The 18,036-nt window shown below is 45.1% G+C and overlaps 1 protein-coding gene across 1 annotated transcript in view; it reads left to right on the forward strand.

Moving 5' to 3' along the window:
* The window catches only part of USP19 (ubiquitin specific peptidase 19), a 176,648-nt gene that overhangs the window by 55,416 nt on the left and 103,196 nt on the right, over positions 1-18,036 (forward strand). The window contains exons 6-11 of the mRNA XM_073591813.1: positions 1,245-1,596; positions 8,248-8,404; positions 11,146-11,217; positions 11,300-11,415; positions 14,364-14,578; positions 16,683-16,872. Of these exons, the coding sequence (XP_073447914.1) occupies positions 1,245-1,596; positions 8,248-8,404; positions 11,146-11,217; positions 11,300-11,415; positions 14,364-14,578; positions 16,683-16,872 (1,102 nt within the window). The remainder of the gene's footprint in view (positions 1-1,244; positions 1,597-8,247; positions 8,405-11,145; positions 11,218-11,299; positions 11,416-14,363; positions 14,579-16,682; positions 16,873-18,036) is intronic.

Consider the following 18,036-nt stretch of genomic DNA (forward strand, 5'->3'; position numbering starts at 1 on the left):
ACCCCCACACGTCAGGGAGCGTCAGTCTCCCCTTTTTCCATTTCCACTAACCTGACCGGTCCTTTACCACAGTCTACGTCCCTTGATCCGTTGGCCATGCCCTCCGATGTTTGTTTACATCCAGCAATGCAAGTCCTGGCTTCATCTGCACATTACGGCCTCCAGGCTTCTATGGGGTCATCTACGGCCTTGGGACACAGCGGCATAGAAGTCTGTGGTGCACTAATGCATAAGCACGGCCAGCACAGTGAAACTTGTGGCACTGAATGTAAACAAACACAAGAGGCCGTGCCTGATCAATGCAAGTAGGCATCTGTGTAGAGAAAGGATGAGTTTCGTTTTAGGTCAGGAAAAGGATCAAAAAAGGGTAAGTGCACATGGTTTTTAAAGTGGTTGTAAACCCTTACATATAGCAAGTGAAGTGCCTGCCCTTAGGTGATACACAGAAATGAAACCAATCCTACTACATGAGTTGCGCCTGTTTATCTACAGCCCTCTCTCCCCTACATCTGTTCAAAGTCCAGAATTTTCTATGGCTTGTCTGAGCTTTCAGAAAGCGGGAGCTGAGGTTACACTCTACAGAGCTCAGTGAGGAGAGCTCAGAGAGCTAATTGGAGGGGAAGGACACCCCCACCCCCTTTTCACACAGGAACAGAGCTGAGGTGATCGATCACAGGCTGTGTGCTGGAGCTCCCTCCTCCATCACCTTTTTTTCCTCTTGGTGTCAGGAAAATTTGTGAGAAGTGACTCGGGCAGATAGCAGAGGAAGGAGGCAGCGGACGGAAATGACACTTAGTGCTCTGGATTGAGACAAGTACACACTGTAGAGCACTGTCATCAACCCTGTCCACTAACAGGCCAGGTTTGCAAGATAACTGAAATCACAGGTGATATCATTTTCTGCTCAGTGATTGCAGTATTCTAGTCTGCATCTCTCCCAAGGAAATACATAAAATCTGGCCTGTTAGTGGGCCCTGTGGACAGGGTTGATGACCACTGCTGTAGAGGGATGTGCTTTGTTCATTCTTCATGGCTGAGGTGTACAACCACTTTAAGGGGACATTCTATATCCCATGATCAGTGCAGGGACTGATCTAAGTGGTCCATTGTGATTTGTAAACCCATGTGTAATATGTTGATAGTATAAATACACAGGAATAATATTAAAGTCTAATATACTGTGCGATTTGTTTTATTTTCTTTTTTTGTTTTTTTTTTATAACGTCCTTCTTTTCATGTTGAAGGTTACTGCATGTGACCAAGAGATGATTCCTCTTCCTGATATGCAGCCGGTGCCTCCGTCGGTCTCTCAGATGGTACAGCCTGGGTGCTCCTCCACACCAAGTAACCGGATAGAAGAGGATATGGCCTCAGGTGTGACTCTTCCGTCTAAAGAGTTGGCCGCTACAGTTTCGGAGCAAGCCCTGGAGCGTCAGCAGGAAGTCCCAAAACCAGCTGAGTTTCTTCATGATAACGAAACGTTTGTGGATTCCCCGATCATTCCAGCAACACAAGATGAGCTTCCGCTTCTGGGGAAAGCACCTGAAAATCTGATGGTTCCTAACGGGGGCTTCAGCCTGGAAGATGGCGGAGAAGGTAAATGTCTAGTTGGGCAGCACCTTTCCCGATGGTTCTCAGCATAGATGATTCTCAACATGGCTCTAGTTCACACCATGCAGTCAGTTTCCGGTGCGGAAACTGACTGCATGGTGTGAACTACAGCCATTGGAATACACGGGAAAACGCTGTGCATGCATTTTGTGCACAAAAAAAAAAGCGCACGGAACTGCATCTGGTGTGAACTGGCCCCAAGCAAGCTACCCGGTTCCTTCCAACAGACTTCTATTGGGAATGATCATATCTTTACCTCTACTAGCAATAACAACTTAACCCTTCCCCATTCTGTCACATGGCGATAAAAACCTAGCTGGGTCAAAATCAAGATTATTATTATTTTTTTTTTTTTTATACGGCCAATAAAGGGAGTACAGCCTTTGGCCTGTGACCTGGTTTTATATAGCATGGCTACACTCACACAAGCGGCCAGAGGTGGATAGTTTGCCGCGTTCAAAGGCGAACAAATGACGCATCCGGACGCAGTAGCACTGTGGGCACATAAAACTTGTGGATTAGCTGTGGACAAAACTCTGCAGTAATGCTTGCCCTGGACACACGCTGTTCCCCTCATGCAGCCTGCCAGTGCTCGTCATATGCAGCTTGCCAGTGTCTGGATGCAGCCTCACCCGTGTCCGGATCAGAGTGGCGATCTCTGTGTGTTCTGGAGCTGTGAATTAAATTGCCCGGGCGGCTGCAGTAACAATGTCCCGCCTTCTGTAATCATGTCACACTGATTCAATGTCCCGCCATTGGATCAGTGTGCCGTCTGTCACAGGAGGCGGGACATAGTTACTGTAGCCGCCCGGGCAATTCAGCTCTGTGACACACGGAGATTGCCACTCTGTGGGAAGGAGAAGAGGAGGAGGGAGGACTGGGGCGAGCCAGGAAGATGCCATCTAAATTGGCGGCACCAGGGGGGCAGGGGCCCGCCCAGGCCCAGCCCCCATTTTCGGCCCCATTGCCGGTGTCTTGCCGAATAAGTTCCTTCGGCGGATAGGTTCCCCCCCTGTACTGGGCAGGCGCAGCGCCTGCGCAGTACGTACTACTGTCGGCCGACGGAGATAGCCGAAGCTCAAACGCTTCAATCAGCTGTACACGGCGCCTGCGCTCTGGGTCCAGGTTCCTTCCCCACTATCCAAGTGGACCTAGAGGGGGAATCTAAAAGTGCCGAGCGCAGCGAGGCCGTGCCCGAAGCGTGGCGAGCGAAGCGTGGCGAGCGAAGCGTGGCGAGCGAAGCGAGCCCGCGAGGGGCCCTCTTACAGGCGCCGTGTACAGCTGATTTTCAGCTGTTCCGCTTCGGCTATTTCCGCCGGCTTCTACTGCGCATGCGCAGTAGAGGGGGGAACTAATCCGCCGAGCGGAACTTTCTCGGCAGAACACCGGCGAGATTTTCCTTTCGGCATTGTCCCGAAAACACAGTTTTTCGGCCGATGTGTTTGGGCGGCCGAAATTTCAGTGCATCTCTAGTTAAATGTGTTACCTAGGGAGTGTTTCTAACTGTGGAGGGATGGGACTGCCTGGGGGAGGAGACCAATCGTTGTTCCTAATCAGTAGGAACAACAGATCAGTCTCCTCACCCTTGACAGAACGGAGATATGTCTGTTTACATTGACAGACCTCCGTTCTCTCTGTCAGGAGTGATCGCCTTCGTAGCTGTATGTCGGCCGCTTTAGGAGCACTAGGGGGCGCCCCCTAGTGCTCTTAAAGCGGCCAACGTACAGCTACGACGGCTCGCCCAGGGGAGCCAGCGTGCCGCAGTATAACTGCGGCAGCTGGTCTCTTAACTGCTTAAAGTAGAACTCCACCCTAACACTAAAATCCCTACATCTACAGACATCCACGATCTAACACTAACCTATCTAGCACATCAAAGAAAAAAAAAGTATACATACCTTTTTATTTGAAACCGCTCCAGTGCGGTCCCACACTGAGCTGTCAGCGGCGGCTTCACTGTGGAGGTGGGTGCAGAGGAGGCAACCGACAACGGGGGAAAAAAAGTATGTATATTGTGATTTCTTCTTTACAGGGCAATCAATATAGGTTAGTCTTAGATCGTGGATGTCTGTAGATTTAGAGATCTTCCTCTTTATCAATCACAAAGTGACTTGCCTTTTGGTCACATGACCAGAACAGGGAGGGAGTATGATGCAGAATTTTCTCCAGAACAGGTAAGCATTTCAGTGTGCAGTTATTAGGCCCTCTAACCCTTTTTGTTGTTGACCCTCATCTTAAAAACCAGTGTGACCTGGAGGTTGCTCCCCCACCCCTGCTTCTCTCCTTGGTTCCCACACTGGACTTGTAGTTCCACCGCAGGCCTCTTTGCCTCCTTCTCCCAGCATAGCTGGCTCCCCCCTGTTGCTCCTTCACTCCGGTCTGAACCTCATCATGTCGCAGCTCTGGCTTGTGAGGAAAGGTTATGTTCTCCCAGCCCCCAGCCAGTTATCCTTTACTGATTATATTACCAGCTGCACAGCTTTCTTGGAGACGGCAACAGGACCTCGTGTTTTTGTTATTTCTCCAAAATTGATTTTACTTGTTTTTTTATTTTTGGTATTTGGACGCTGTTTTAGATTGCTGGGTAGGGAGGTTTTATTTAGAGGGATCCGTATTTCTCCTGCCTGACCTTTGTTGGTAACTTTCTGGATAATGATTTGTTCCTCGACCAACAATCTCAGCCTCTGCTGTGAAGGTAATGGAAGCCAAGTGCTCATCTGTGTATTTACGGGATGTTTGAGACGACCGGCTTTATGTTTTTGTGTGCGAACCAAATGTGTAGATTGTTTGCGTCTTCTGACTGACGTGGTTTATGTTCTGTAGAGAAACCAGTGAAGCAGCTGAATTCCGTATGTTCTCTAGGTCTGTTGTATTTTTTTATTTTTTTTTATTTTTTTTTTTTTTGGTGTTTAGGAACCGCTGCAGTGATTGTGCCTTTTTTGAATACAAGATAAAGGAGCAATTTACTTTCATGCTGTCTTCCTTTTTATTGTCATTGTAAATCGCATGTTGGCCATATATGGTTATTATTAGTATACAGGATTTATATAGCGCCAACAGTTTACGCTTTAAAATATATAAAGGCGAGCGGTACAATTACAATACAGTCCAATACAGAAAGAATAAGAGGGGTCCTGCTCATGGAGCTTGCAATCTAAAGGGAGGGGGGTGGTGGTACAAAGGGTAATGGCTGTAGGAGATGATCTGATGGAGGTGACTCGGGTACATTTCCTAAGTGGAGGTGGGGTAGGCTGAACATAATTGTCAAGTACAAATTTTAGGAACTGCAACCATTTTATACACAGTCCCCCCGATTTTCAGGGGCTCAAATGTAATTGGACAAATGAATATAATGTTAATTTTTAATATTTTGTTGAGAATCCTTTACTGGCAATGACTGCCTGAAGTCTGGAACCCATGGACATTACCAAAGACTGGGTTTCCTCCTTTCTGATGCTTTGCCAGGCTCTAACTGCAGCTGTCTTCCGTTGTTCTTTGTTTGTGGGTCATTCTGCCTTTAGTTTTGCCTTCAGCAAGTGAAATGCATGCTCAATTGGGTTGAGATCAGGTGATTGACTCGGCCATTGAAGAATATTCCACTTCTTTTCCTTCAAAATCTCCTGGGTTGCTTTTGCAGTGGTTTTTGGATCATTGTCCATCTGTACTATGAAGTGCCTTCCAAGCAACTTTGCTGCATTTGGCTGAATCTGGGCTGACAGTATTTCTCTAAACACTGCAGAATTCATCTGGCTGCTTCTGTCTTCTGTCACATCATCAATAAACACCAATGACCCAGTGCCACTGGAAGCCACGCATGCTCATGCCATCACCCTGCAAGCTCCACCATGTTTTACAGATGACGTTGTGTGCTTTGGATCATGAGTTGTTCCAAGCCTTCTTCACACTTTGTTTTTTTTTTTTTTCTTCCCATCATTCTGGTACAGATTAATCTTAGTTTCATCCGTCCAAAGAATGATTTGCTAGAACTGGTTTAGCTTTATTTAGATGTTTTTTGGCAAAGTCTAATCTGGCTTTTCTATTCTTCAGGCTTATGAATGGTTTGCACCTTGTGGTGAACCCTCTGTATTTTCTCTCGTGAAGTTTTTGACGGGCAGTTTTTGAAGCGCTCTTGCGTTTAAAAAAAAAAAAGCATCCCTTTAAATTCTATGTATGTCTTCACACTGGTCTGTTGCGCTTCCGTTGCTGTGTTAAAAATCCTGCCTGCATTTTTGGTCAGTTTAAAAAAAAAAAAAAACGCCAAAAATGCACCTCCCCGTTGAAATGCATTGAAAACTTACCCGTGTGATGCGGTTTTTGATTCACGTGAGCCCTGCCCCAAAACAATATATGTTTGGGGTTCGAAGTAATTTTCTAGCAAAACATACAGATTTTTTTTATATGTAAACAAAAAGTGTCAGGAAAGGCCTGGGGGTCAAGTTGTGAAATCTCACGGGCCGCAGGTTGGATCCCCCCGTTGTATGCTTTCCTCCTGTCACGTCATTTTTATGATTTGTATAGTCAAGGTAAAATATTACTCTGTGGACTTCTTGCGGGGAGATACTTTTTGGCTTTGATCAGCCAGCTAGCTCCAGTTATGAATGGGTCTCCATAACCAACATCTGTCAGATCAGCTTTGTACCCAAAAAAAAAAAAAAAAAAAAAAAGTAAGGTATTCATGTACAGGTTTGTTCCCAGAACAATATAATGCAAGCGATTTATGGAGCACCAGTTGTTAGCTATTGTATTTCTCTGCTGGACAAGGCCGCTCACCTAATCGATGCGTGCATCTTTGAAAAAAAAGAACCTGTCAAAATAAGCCAGAAGTGTCCACAATGGGCATGTGAGCATCAGGACTGGACCACAGAGCAATGGAAGAAGGTGGCCTGGTCTGAGTCGAGTTTTCTTTTGCATCCTGTGGATGGCCGTGTGCGTCACTTACCTGGGGACAGAGATGGCACCAGTATGCAGTATGGGAAGACAAGCTGGTGGAGGCAGTGTGATGCTTTAAGTGATGTTCTGCTGGGGAAACCTTGTATCCTGCCATTCATGTGGATGTCACTTGGCACGTACCACCTACCTAAACATTGTTAGTGACCAAATACACCCCTTCATGGAAATTGTATTTCCTGATGGCAGTGGCCTCTTTCAGCAGGAGAATGTGCTCTGCCAGACTGCAAAAAAAATGGTTCAAGAATGGTTTGAGGAACAAGCTCAAGGTGTTGACTTGGCTTCCAAATTCTCCAGACCTCTATCCAATTGAGCATCTGTACAGGATGTGCTGGAAAAACAAGTCCGATCCATGGAGGCCCCACTTTACAACTTACAGGACTTAAAGGATCTGCTACTGATGGCTAGGTGCCAGATACCACAGCATACTAACTGACACTGACGTCTCTAGTGACACTAATACAGTGATCAGTGATATTATTCTGCATTGACATTGTACTAATGACACTGGCTGGGAAGGGGTTAACATCTAGGGGCAATCAAGGGGTAACAATGTGTAATTTGTGCTGCTTTTACTTTACAATCTGGCTGTTTTTTCTCCCTGCTTTTCAGGGAAAAGAAACATTCAGATCACGGTTTCCTGTACACAGAGTTCTGTGTGTTCTGTAGGGTTGCACCGATACTAGTAACGGTGCCGATACCGAGTATTTGCACAAGTATCGGTACTGATGCAAATGCACCGATACCCGAAACCGATACTTTCAGGCTCAGTTCTTTGAGCTGTCAGTGGGGTCTCCCCTGTTTTACAGCTAAAGTGTTAAAGAAGTCCGGTAATTGGAGCTGTGAAAACAAAAAAAAAAAAAAAGCAGCTGGCAATGTTTATTAACAACATTGCTCAGCCACTGAAACACTAAAATAAAAAGAAACATTATTTTTGTATCTTTCTGTTTCTTCATCTGCAGATCAAAGGGATGAACAAATGTTCCTCTGTTCAACCCCTTATCAGCCTTAATTAACTCCCTATTCTCCTCCATTCAATTATTATTTTCCTGCTTTTTTTTTTTTTTTTTGTTCACATCTATTTTATAAACGATAAACAATTCAAACTTTTTTTTTTTTTTGTTTGCTTTGTTAGTGAATATTTTTTGCACACATATATTAACATATATTTTCACATTTCACACTGAAAAAGCACAAAATAAAAACAAAAATGTATTTATTTCATTTGTAAATAACTTTTCAATGCTTTGTACCATTGCTGACAGCTGAAGTGAAAACAAAACAGTTGCGGTAGGTATCGGTAATTGGTAACAGCGAGTACTAAAAAAAAAGTATTGGTACTCCTAAAAAAAAAAAAAAAAAAATGGTATCGGTGCACCCCTAGTGTTCTGTAATTGCATAACTGTGATTGGTCACAGCTGATCAGCTGACTTCAGCCAAAATCATTGGCTGAAATCAGCTGCCAAACTTGTGCTGTGTCCAATCACAGCATGGGTTGGTATGGAGGCACGCATATGCATGCCCCCCGAACCCGGAAGAAAGGGCCGGCTTAAAAAATGGTGGGGGGGGGGGGGGGAGAAACAGACCACACATAACCTTGCTAGATATGTGGATTTGCAGGGGCCTGCCATATTAAATCCTGTGTGTTTTCAGTTGGTAGAGTAATAATGTGCTGTCTTTGGCTTATAGAAGCTGAGCCTTATGTGAACCTGACGTTCGTGAAGAATGATCACTACGAGAAGGGGAACGATGTGGTTGTCGTGCATGTTTATGTCAAGCAGATCTGCAAGGAGACGTCTCGGGTGCTGTTTCGGGAGCAGGATTTCACTCTGATCTTCAAGACTAGGTAAGCAATTGTAGTCCAAAACTGGCAAATGGGCGGTCATGCAAAGCTGTACCCAAGCAAAATGTATATCATTTATTTATTTATTTAAACATAGAGCTTTCTTTTAGTGGTATTTGATCACCACTGGGTTTTTTTTTTATTTTTTGAGGATATAAACAAAGACGGGGGGGACAATATTTTTTACTTTCTGCTATAAAACCTATCCAATAAAAAAAAATGTTTAAAAATCCAATTTGTGTATATTGTTTGGTTTGCGTGAAAGTTATAGCGCCCTACAAACTATAGTTTATATACTGCAATTTTTATTTATTTTTTCATACTACTAATGGCGGTCATCAGCGACTCTAATGGGACTGGGATAGTGCAGCGAGCAATCTGATACTGACTGACGCTGACCTCACCAGTGACACTTATACAGTGATCAGTGATAACGCTATACACTGTCACTGTACTAGTTAGAGCTGCACGAGAGAGGGGTAGAGAAGGAAGCGCCACCTGAGTGTAGTATTAACAAATGATGTTTAATGACACCAGGTAAAAACACACTTGCAGGATAAAAACATATAAAAGGCTCATCTGTATAGGTATGTGGTCCTCGGTGTTTCCTCTGATCCTGTGGTGGTGACGCTGCAGGGATGCTGGGCTGGTGACCACATACCTACACAGGATCAGAGGGAACACCGAGGACCACATACCTATACAGATGAGCCTTTTATATGTTTTTACCTGGTGTCATTAAACATCATTTGTTAATACTACACTCAGGTGGCGCTTCCTTCTCTACCCCTCTAACATCCATCACAGAGCCAACTCTCTGAGGACAGCAGCCGCCTAGCCTACCAGCCTACTTTAATCATTACATTACCGGTTACCACTTAACCCTTGAACTTCCAGCCTGTCCCCTATGGACTAAGTTGCTCAGCCCTTTGTATCTCCTGTTATATATGGACTTGTGTGTTTGCGCTTACAGTTACCAATACTCAGAGCTGCACGATTCTGGCTAAAATGACAATCACAATTTTTTTTGCTTAGAAAATAGATCACGATTCTCGCGGCGTAACATCATCTTTCACATTAAAACAAAAAAAAAATTGGGCTAACTTTACTGTTTCGCTTTTTTTTTTTTTTTATTCATTGAAGTGTTTTTCCCAAAAAATTTGCGTTTGAAAGACCGCTGGGCAAATACAGTGTGACATATAATATTACAGCAATTGACATTTTATTCCCTAGGGTCTCTGCTAAAATATATATAAGTTTGTAAAAAGTAATTTTCTAGCAAAAAATATTGATTTTAACTTAAGTGTCAAAAAAAGATTTAGACTTTAAGTGGCTAAACTTCCTGCATGTACATGTTGTGAAAAACTTGGCAGACTGCCTGGATTTTTTCTTTACACACAGAAGTTTACCCATTTGATCTAAGAAGGAAAAGTTAGTTACAATGTTTCATGTTAAAAACTTGCCAGACTGCCCAGATGTTTTCTTTTGACAGCTGAGTGAGCAGATAAGTCTCTCCACTTGTTATATGAAAGAACCAGGGAACTCTGCAATAGAGATCGTCAGGGGGGTTGAATCGAGATCACTATTTTTTAACGATTAATTGTGCAGCTCTAGTACTAGTAACATTGGCTGGGAAGGGGTTAATATCTAGGGCAATCAAGGGGTTAAAGGTGTGCCTAAAAGTGTGTAAAGTGTGCTGCTTTTGCTAATAGATCTCTAAATTTCTCATCCCTGCCTTGCGAGAGAGAGATTGTTTCCTGTGTACAGAGCTCTGTGTTGAATGTTAACACAGAGCTCTGGGCTGTGATTGTACACAGCCAATCAGCAGGTCCTGGCCTTGCTAACAGGCTCCTGCTTTGCACAATCCCAGCGGGTGCCGCCCAGTGGGATGGTGGTGGGGGAGCGCATATTTGTGCACCCGACACTCAGAAGTAGGCAGCGACGTACAGGTATGTCGCTTTGCCTATAGCAGTCGCCTGTCTGCAGTACATGGCAGACGGTCGTAAATGGGTTAATACCTGCTCTGTGCGATGGTAATGCACAGAGCGGCCCTGCACATCCTCTTCTTGGGTCCCCAGCCAATGCTCCTGGCTCCTCCTCTCTCCTAAGTGCCCACATAGAAAGCAGCTTTCTTTGGGGGGGAACGTGTGTGCGCTCGCTCCTGAGCCTCGCTGTCTGTGTCTGTTGACACAGACAACGGGACTTAGCCCCGCCCCTGCTCCCTCGTCACTGGCTTTGATTGACGGCCGCTGCCTCAGCACAACCAGTGAGACCAGGAAGTGAGAGGAGAGAAGAGCTGCAGACGGGCACCGTGCTGGACCAAATGAGGGCTAGAGATAAGTAAAAGGGGGGTGATACTGATGCCTAAAACATTTTTTAACTTAATGCAAGGAATCATTAAGTTAAAAAATAAATGTTTAGGCTTTATAACCACTTTAAGAGGTTTGGGCAGAGGAAGTGTCTCCAGGAGCCTGACATTGCTCTCACGATCCACTGATTGTAGGTGAAATGCTTTGCAGGCTTTTGTGAAAAAAATGCACATTTTACCTGCAAAACTATGTGCATTTATTTTTTTTTTTTTCGTGAACTTTGCATGGTTTGATGTACTGCAGTGTCAATAATAATTTTGTGAATTTCCACTTGTTGCATTTGGTCATTGAATTGCTGCATTTCTTTTCAAGAACAAACTGAACGTTTATTTGTGAAACCTGAAGGAAATCTTTAATCACTTTTGTGTTTTGTAGCGATCCCAACTTTCTAAGGCTCCACCCTGGTTGCGGTCCTGACCAAGTCTTCAGATGGCAGGTGAAACTCAGGTGAGATGTCGTCTGTATTCTGACATGTCTGTGATTCTGCTGGAATTTGGTTTCAGGCAACTAATCATATTTTCTCTTCTAGAAACCTCATAGAGCCAGATTTGTGCAGATTCAACTTCACAGGCTCTCGAATTGATATCTCCCTACAGAAGAAACAGTGCCAGAGATGGGGAGGCCTTGAGGCACCAACTACACAAGGTCTGAACCCTGAGTTCTACCTTTTTTTTTTTTTTTTTTTTTTTATTACTATATGATGACATTTAAAAGAATTATTCACCTCACAATACAATGACATCAAAGTAGTTGGTAGTTCAATTCTTGAATGCTACCTATGCCATAGCAACACTTGCTATAACATAATAGAGATTGTGACATCACAGACCACACTTGACTGTATATTACCAATAGTGACAATACAGTGGATTCTGGGAAATATTATGTAGGCTGCACCAAAACACCACACCACTATGACATCAGACTTTGTGCTGCAACTTATCAAAACACTCTGAAATCAAAACTCTGTATTTGATCCCAGGGTATTCCCCGTGGCATTGTAATAAAGACTGATATTTAAAGTGTTACTAAACCTGGGACGCAGGAAAATGCAATTATTTTAGTATCCCCCCTTTCACCCTGAGGCATTTTACAAATAGCGCCTGTAAACTGCCTCTTCTGCAGTCCCAGTGTGAAAGCCCGAGTGCTTTCACACTGGGACGGTGCGCTTGCAGGGCAGGAAAAAAAGTCCTGCAAGCAGTGTCTTTGGGGCACGGGAGCGATGTATACACTGCTCCTCCACCGCCCCTGCCCATTGAAATAATTGGGCAGCACTGCTGAAGCGCCCCAAAACAGGCTCTAATAACCCCTTCCTCGGCCACTAGCGGGGTTGAAACTAGCAGCGCTCTACTGCTAACCCCCCCCCCCCACACACACACCAGTGTGAAAGTAGCCTTAATATAAACGGCTAAATACCTTTTCTCATCAGCATTATATAGCAGTCTTCTGACTATCAGTGTCTGGTTAAAGCTTGTAGGAGGTCGTTTTGATTCTGCTCTGACTGTCCTATGAGGCTGCATGGCCCCTGACCCTCTATCTGGACTGTGCTGATCACATGCACCCTCCCAAGAAAAAAAATCCAAACTGAGCATGTGCAGAGATTCCCCAAGGGGCTCGGTACTATTAAAAAATGGATTGGGGACAGTGGAAGAAGGGAAGACAGAATCAGACAGCCTTTTTACACAATGCCGATCATTAACCCCTTAGGTTCCAGAGTGATTATAACAAACATGCTTTATTGTATATACAGACTGATTTTACTGTTGTTGGGTTTATTAACACTTTAAAATGGAGTTCCACCCAAAAACGGAACTTCCGCTTTAAGTGCAGGTGACCCCCTGACGTGCCACATTTGGCATGTCATGTTTTGGGGGGGAGGAGGTGGTACCCGGTTTTTACAGGCACCCAACTCCCACTTCCTCCCCTGTCTCCACGGCGCTGGAAGGAAGATCACCTCCCTGCAATCTTCTGGGACACGTCACAGGTCCCAGAAGATTGCCCGGCCATTCACAGTGTGCGCACAGCCGGGCGCCCACAGTTAGAATGCCGGTGCCTCGGAGAGGAGCGAGGCTTCCTGCACCCGCATCACTGGACCGTGGGACAGGTAAGTGTCTGATTATTAAAAGTCAGCAGCTAAACTTTTGGTAGCTGCTGACTTTTAAATGGTTGGAACTCCGGTTTAAGTACAAAATTTGACTACCCCAGTAAAAGACCATCCATAACAGAGTGCTGAATGCAACATGAAAGAACTTGCCAAAATGGTGTAAATCTATTTTCTCAAATTTCAAGGTTGTATTAAGGGCCAATTCACACTATGCGGTGACAGACTTTTTACTGCAGTGTAAAACGTATGTTGCCGCAGGGACACACAGAAAACAATGGTTTCCTATGTGTCCCATTTGCACTGTAACACAGCCTAGTGCTGCGCTAAAATGCAAACCTGCTGCATTTTATTACAGCACACTGGCCCAAATCGCAATGCAATGACATCGCATTACGCCGTCCGACATTGTGCAGTGTATGAATTTTTAAGTTTTGTACACTTCACATAAAGTTCGTTTAAAAAAAAAAGGGACGTGCGGTGCGCTGAATCTGGCACCACTCTGCCCCCTAGCCAGGCAGCAACGCTGAGCAGCCGGATCAGTCAATCGTTCCGGCTGCTTTGCGATTTCATGGAGGGGCACTGTGACTTGCCCCTAAACCTCCAATGACCTTATAACACCTTGACATCCTACTGTTGACTGTGGCAGCCGGCTATGGACTGTGACATCAGAATACCATAATTCTTCAGGAATATGTTTGAAATGACACTCTCTCTCGTGCATGGGCCGCCTTCGAATTGGCAGATTTAATGCGTTACAACTCTAATGCTTTACTGACCGGATTTAGATGTTTTTTAAAGTGGTTGTAAACCCTCACCAGTGAAGGGACCGGCCTCAGGTGATCCACAGAGATTAAACAGATCATCCGACATAAGTTGTACCTGTTTATCTGCAGTCTTCTAAAACAAACGCACAGATCAGAGGCTTTTATTCTCTGCTCCAGCGGGCAGAAGGGGGGGGGGGATCTGATGTCACACAATGCACTGCATGAGAGGAGAGCTCAGTGTAATCTGAGAACCAGGGTGGCGGGAAAGGACACCCCCCCCCCCCCCCCCTGCACTCACTCATAGAAAAACATGCCTTGCTGAAGGGTATCAGTCACTTGCTGTGTGCTGGAGGAGGGGCGGGGCAGCCTCCCGGCACTTCTTGGTGTTAAATTGATGCAGATAGCAGAGGGAGGAGAGATCAGTGAGGAACCACACTAGGTGTGTTGGACTGAGACAAGCACACAATATAGATGGGGATATGCTTTGTTCATTTTTAATCGCACAACCACTTTAAGGGGTTACAGCTGGCCCGGTTATGTGTTGAAATTTATTATATTACGGCTCTCCTGTATACTTTTTTTTTTTTTTGATCACCCAGAGTGAGTTGTAATGTTCCAAATTGTGTTGTTTTTTTTTTTTTTTTTTTAAATTCAAATTGGAGTAAAGCTTTTTATAAATGCACAAACTTGCTGCTAAACAGAAAGTGTCCTTGGCCATTTTTAAGGTGCAGTGGGTGGTGCAAAGGTGGCAATGCCTGCCAGTCCTGCCCCCCTCGATAAAGCACAGCCGGGAAATAACCAGCATGCTCTGTCCAGCAAAGAGGAGGCCAGAGGCGTTGAGAAGGAGAAGCCCCGGGCAGAAGAGGCCAGTCTGGAGAAGGTTGCACCAAGAACACCAGCCGAACACGTCTCTGTAAAATCAGAGCCACTTCTGCCTTCTGTAAGTATCCAGGGCAGCCGTGTTCACGGTTTTGTTTTTGACAGAAATGTTGTCCTTCTATATTAAGAGGCCCAATATCACTCTCTGTTATACTGTGCATGGTTCTTCCATACCGTGACCTGCGTCTTTTATGGCCCATTCATAAATTGCAGGCTGTGGTGTGGAGCTTTCAGTGTCTATGGTGGCTGCTTGCTTAGCAAAGCAAGACAGCCTGGGCGGGAGGGGGATGGAGTGCAGAGAATGTAAATTGTGGGGATTATGGAAAAGGGCACTTTGTAGTTAAAGGGGTTGTAAACCCTCGTGATTTTTCACCTTAATGCATCGTATGCATTAAGGTGAAAAAACACCTGGCAGTCACCGGCCCCTCAGCCCCCCGTTTTGCTTACCTGAACCCGTTGTTTCTCGCCCCCGGACCGAGCACACGAGCTCTAGCCGGTGTCTCGTGTCCTGATTGGATAGATTGATAGCAGCAAAGCCATTGGCTCCCGCTGCTGTCAATCAAATCCAATGATGCCGGGGCCGAGTCCTGCTGCGCTTCTCCGGAGCACTTGAGAAGAGGAGTCCCCAGAAGAGGAGGGTCTGGACCACTCTGTGCAAAACCTACTGCAGGGGAGGTAACTAGAACATGTTCTAAAAAAAAAAAAAAAAAAAAAAAAGAGGGTTTAGTAACCCTTTAAGCAGGAGACAACTCAGACGGGGCTGACCATTTCACTGCAGCTGAGGCAGCATTGTCAGGCTAAACAAGAGAAATGTGGGAATGTAAAAAAAATTATACATTCTCAACCTAGATGGCTGCAGCATCGATCCAATGTTGCAGCTGTCCCCTGCCTTCTCTACACAGAGAACTGAGCAATCAAAGATTGTTGATCGCTCAGTTCTTGGGTCTTCTCTGAGCACAAAGTGGTGACTGTCAGTCACCAGTTCTTAGCTCTGCCCCTCCAGCGCTCACTGAAACGCCGGGCTGTGGAGGGGGAGGGATTGGCTGGTTCAGGCTCTCAACAGTGAATGGAGAGGCTGCGCCATCTGTTGATCATGCATCTGGGCGGATCCCGACATTGTCTGGATCTCTGCCGACCCTGGACCGGCTCTGTGAAGTCAACAGACAGTGGATTTTATCCTGCTGTCAGATGAATCTCGGTCACAGGAGTGCAGAACTAACTGCACTTCTGTGACCCAAAAGAAGAAGTATGCCAAAAGAGCGTTGGCCATACTTCTCCTTTTAGGAGCTCACTGGATTTCTAGCAGATAAATACTGTAGATGTTTTACTGGACTTGCAGATATAAAACAAAGGAAAATGTGTAGCAGAAATGTACTAAATTGCTCTTTTTTTTTTTTTTTTTTTACCCAAATGTACACTGAAAGCGGAGTTCCAGACTTTTTTCAGTTTATGAAGTCAGCAACTACAAAAAGTGTAGCTGCTGACTTTTAATAAACACAACACTCACCTGTCCCATGGTTCAGCGATGCGGCTGCCTGCAGCTTCGCTCCTCTCCGCGGCGCAGATATTGCAACTGTGGGCGCCCGGCTGTGACAGCTTGTGGCTTCACAGCCGGGCATGCGCCAGTGGCGCTGCGCTGTCCTACTGGTCAGGCAAACTTCTGGGACCAGTGATGTGTTCCAGAAGATTGCAGAGTGGGAGGGCCCGCTCGGGGGATGGGGGGTGGGGGAGGAGTTGCCTAGGCGGCCAGAAGACGGAAGGAGGAAGTGGGACAGGTAGTACCTGTCAAAACCAGGTACCCAATATCTTCCCACTCCCAAAAAAAATTACATGCCAAATGTGGCATGTAAGGGGGCGAGGAGTACTTAAAGCGGAAGTTCCACTTTTGGGTGGAACTCCCCTTTTAAGGCCTCATCCACACCATGATGCCGAGACATCAGTTTTTCTTTTTTCCGTCTCAGCCTGCAGTAGTAAGGCAATGCCCATAGACCAGTGGTCAGCATTGGGGAGCATGTCTCCTGTGAATGAGTCCCTTAAAAGGAAATTCATATTTGATATAAACTGCGTTTTTTTTTTTTTTTTTTTTTTTTTTTCCTGCGCTGGTTTTGAATGGCAAATGCATCCGATCTAAGCTGCATGTTTAATGGTGCATTTCTTATCCATAGCCCAAACCAACATGCATGGTCCCTCCTATGACGCACAGCGCTATCAGCAGCGATAGCGCACAGGAAGAAGAGGAGAAGAGAGTCTGCCTGCCAGGTTTTACTGGTCTGGTTAATCTGGGAAACACTTGCTTCATGAACAGCGTCATCCAATCTCTGTCCAACACACGGGAGCTTAGGGACTATTTCCAAGGTTAGTAACTTTTTTTTTTCCTTCCTTTGGTTTACGGAGGTGTGCCCTTGTGTTGCCCTTCATATTTGGTTGGTCCAATGAGAGTATCACTTTTATACGGAACACATCTTTTATAAAGCATTTGGTAGCTTGCACAATGGGGCATGGAGAGGAGAGAGAAAAAAGCAATATGTTCTGATGTTGCATGACATTGTCTTTATGGCGTCCTGCTAGATTATTATACCTGATAGCGAATTGGGAGTTACCCTAGAGAGAATACTATATTGAAAGGATGCTTCCTTCGATGGAGCTGCTCTATACATACATACATACATAGAAGAAAAAAAAAGTTGGGCAATTTGAACCCGTTTAACCATTAAAAATCCCATGATGGTTCCCAGAGGAAAGCAGTCAAATGGGAAAACATTTGATAGGTTGCGTTTGCTTGATGTGCCAAGGTATGTTAAAGTGTTTGTAAACCCTTCCATATACCCAGTGAAGTGACTGGGCTCAGTTGATACAGAGGTGAAACAAATTCTCCTACATAAGTTGTACCTGTTTATTTTCTCTTCTCTACAACCCTTCAAAAGGGCAGAATTGTGTTAACCACTTGGCGCCCACGCTATAGCCGAGAGATGGCTACAGTGCGAGCTTAAAAATGCCGGGAGGATGTCCATGGATGTCCTCCCGTGCTCGCGCCCCCTGCAGCACTCTCTGTGCTCATTGAGTCCTTGGGACTCGGCTTATCACAAATCGGGGTAAAGGGCCAATCGCGACCCTTTACCACGTAAACAGCTGTTAGGCAATGACAGCTGATCACACGATGTAAACAGAAGTCGGTTATCCGCTTTTCTTTTTTTTTCCCTCACGCTGACAGCTTGAGGAGAAAATAAAGCCAATTACCGGCTTCTGTAAATGGGACATCGGTCCCACACAGTGCTGCTAATCAGTGCCACATCAGTGCAGCCTCATCAGGGCACATCAATGAAGGAGTAAAATTACCTGTTTGCAAAATGTTATAACAAACTATGAATTTTTTCTTTTTGCTAGTCTTTTTTTGTTTTTTAGGAAAAAATAAAAAAAACCCAGTGGTGGTTAAATACCACCAAAAGAAAGCTCTATTTGTGTAAAAAAAATAAATAAATAAAAATGTCGTATGGGTACAGTGTAGCATGACCGCGCAAT

Source organism: Aquarana catesbeiana, linkage group LG07 (assembly GCF_042186555.1).
Source record: "Aquarana catesbeiana isolate 2022-GZ linkage group LG07, ASM4218655v1, whole genome shotgun sequence".
NCBI classification, from domain to species: Eukaryota; Metazoa; Chordata; class Amphibia; order Anura; family Ranidae; genus Aquarana; species Aquarana catesbeiana.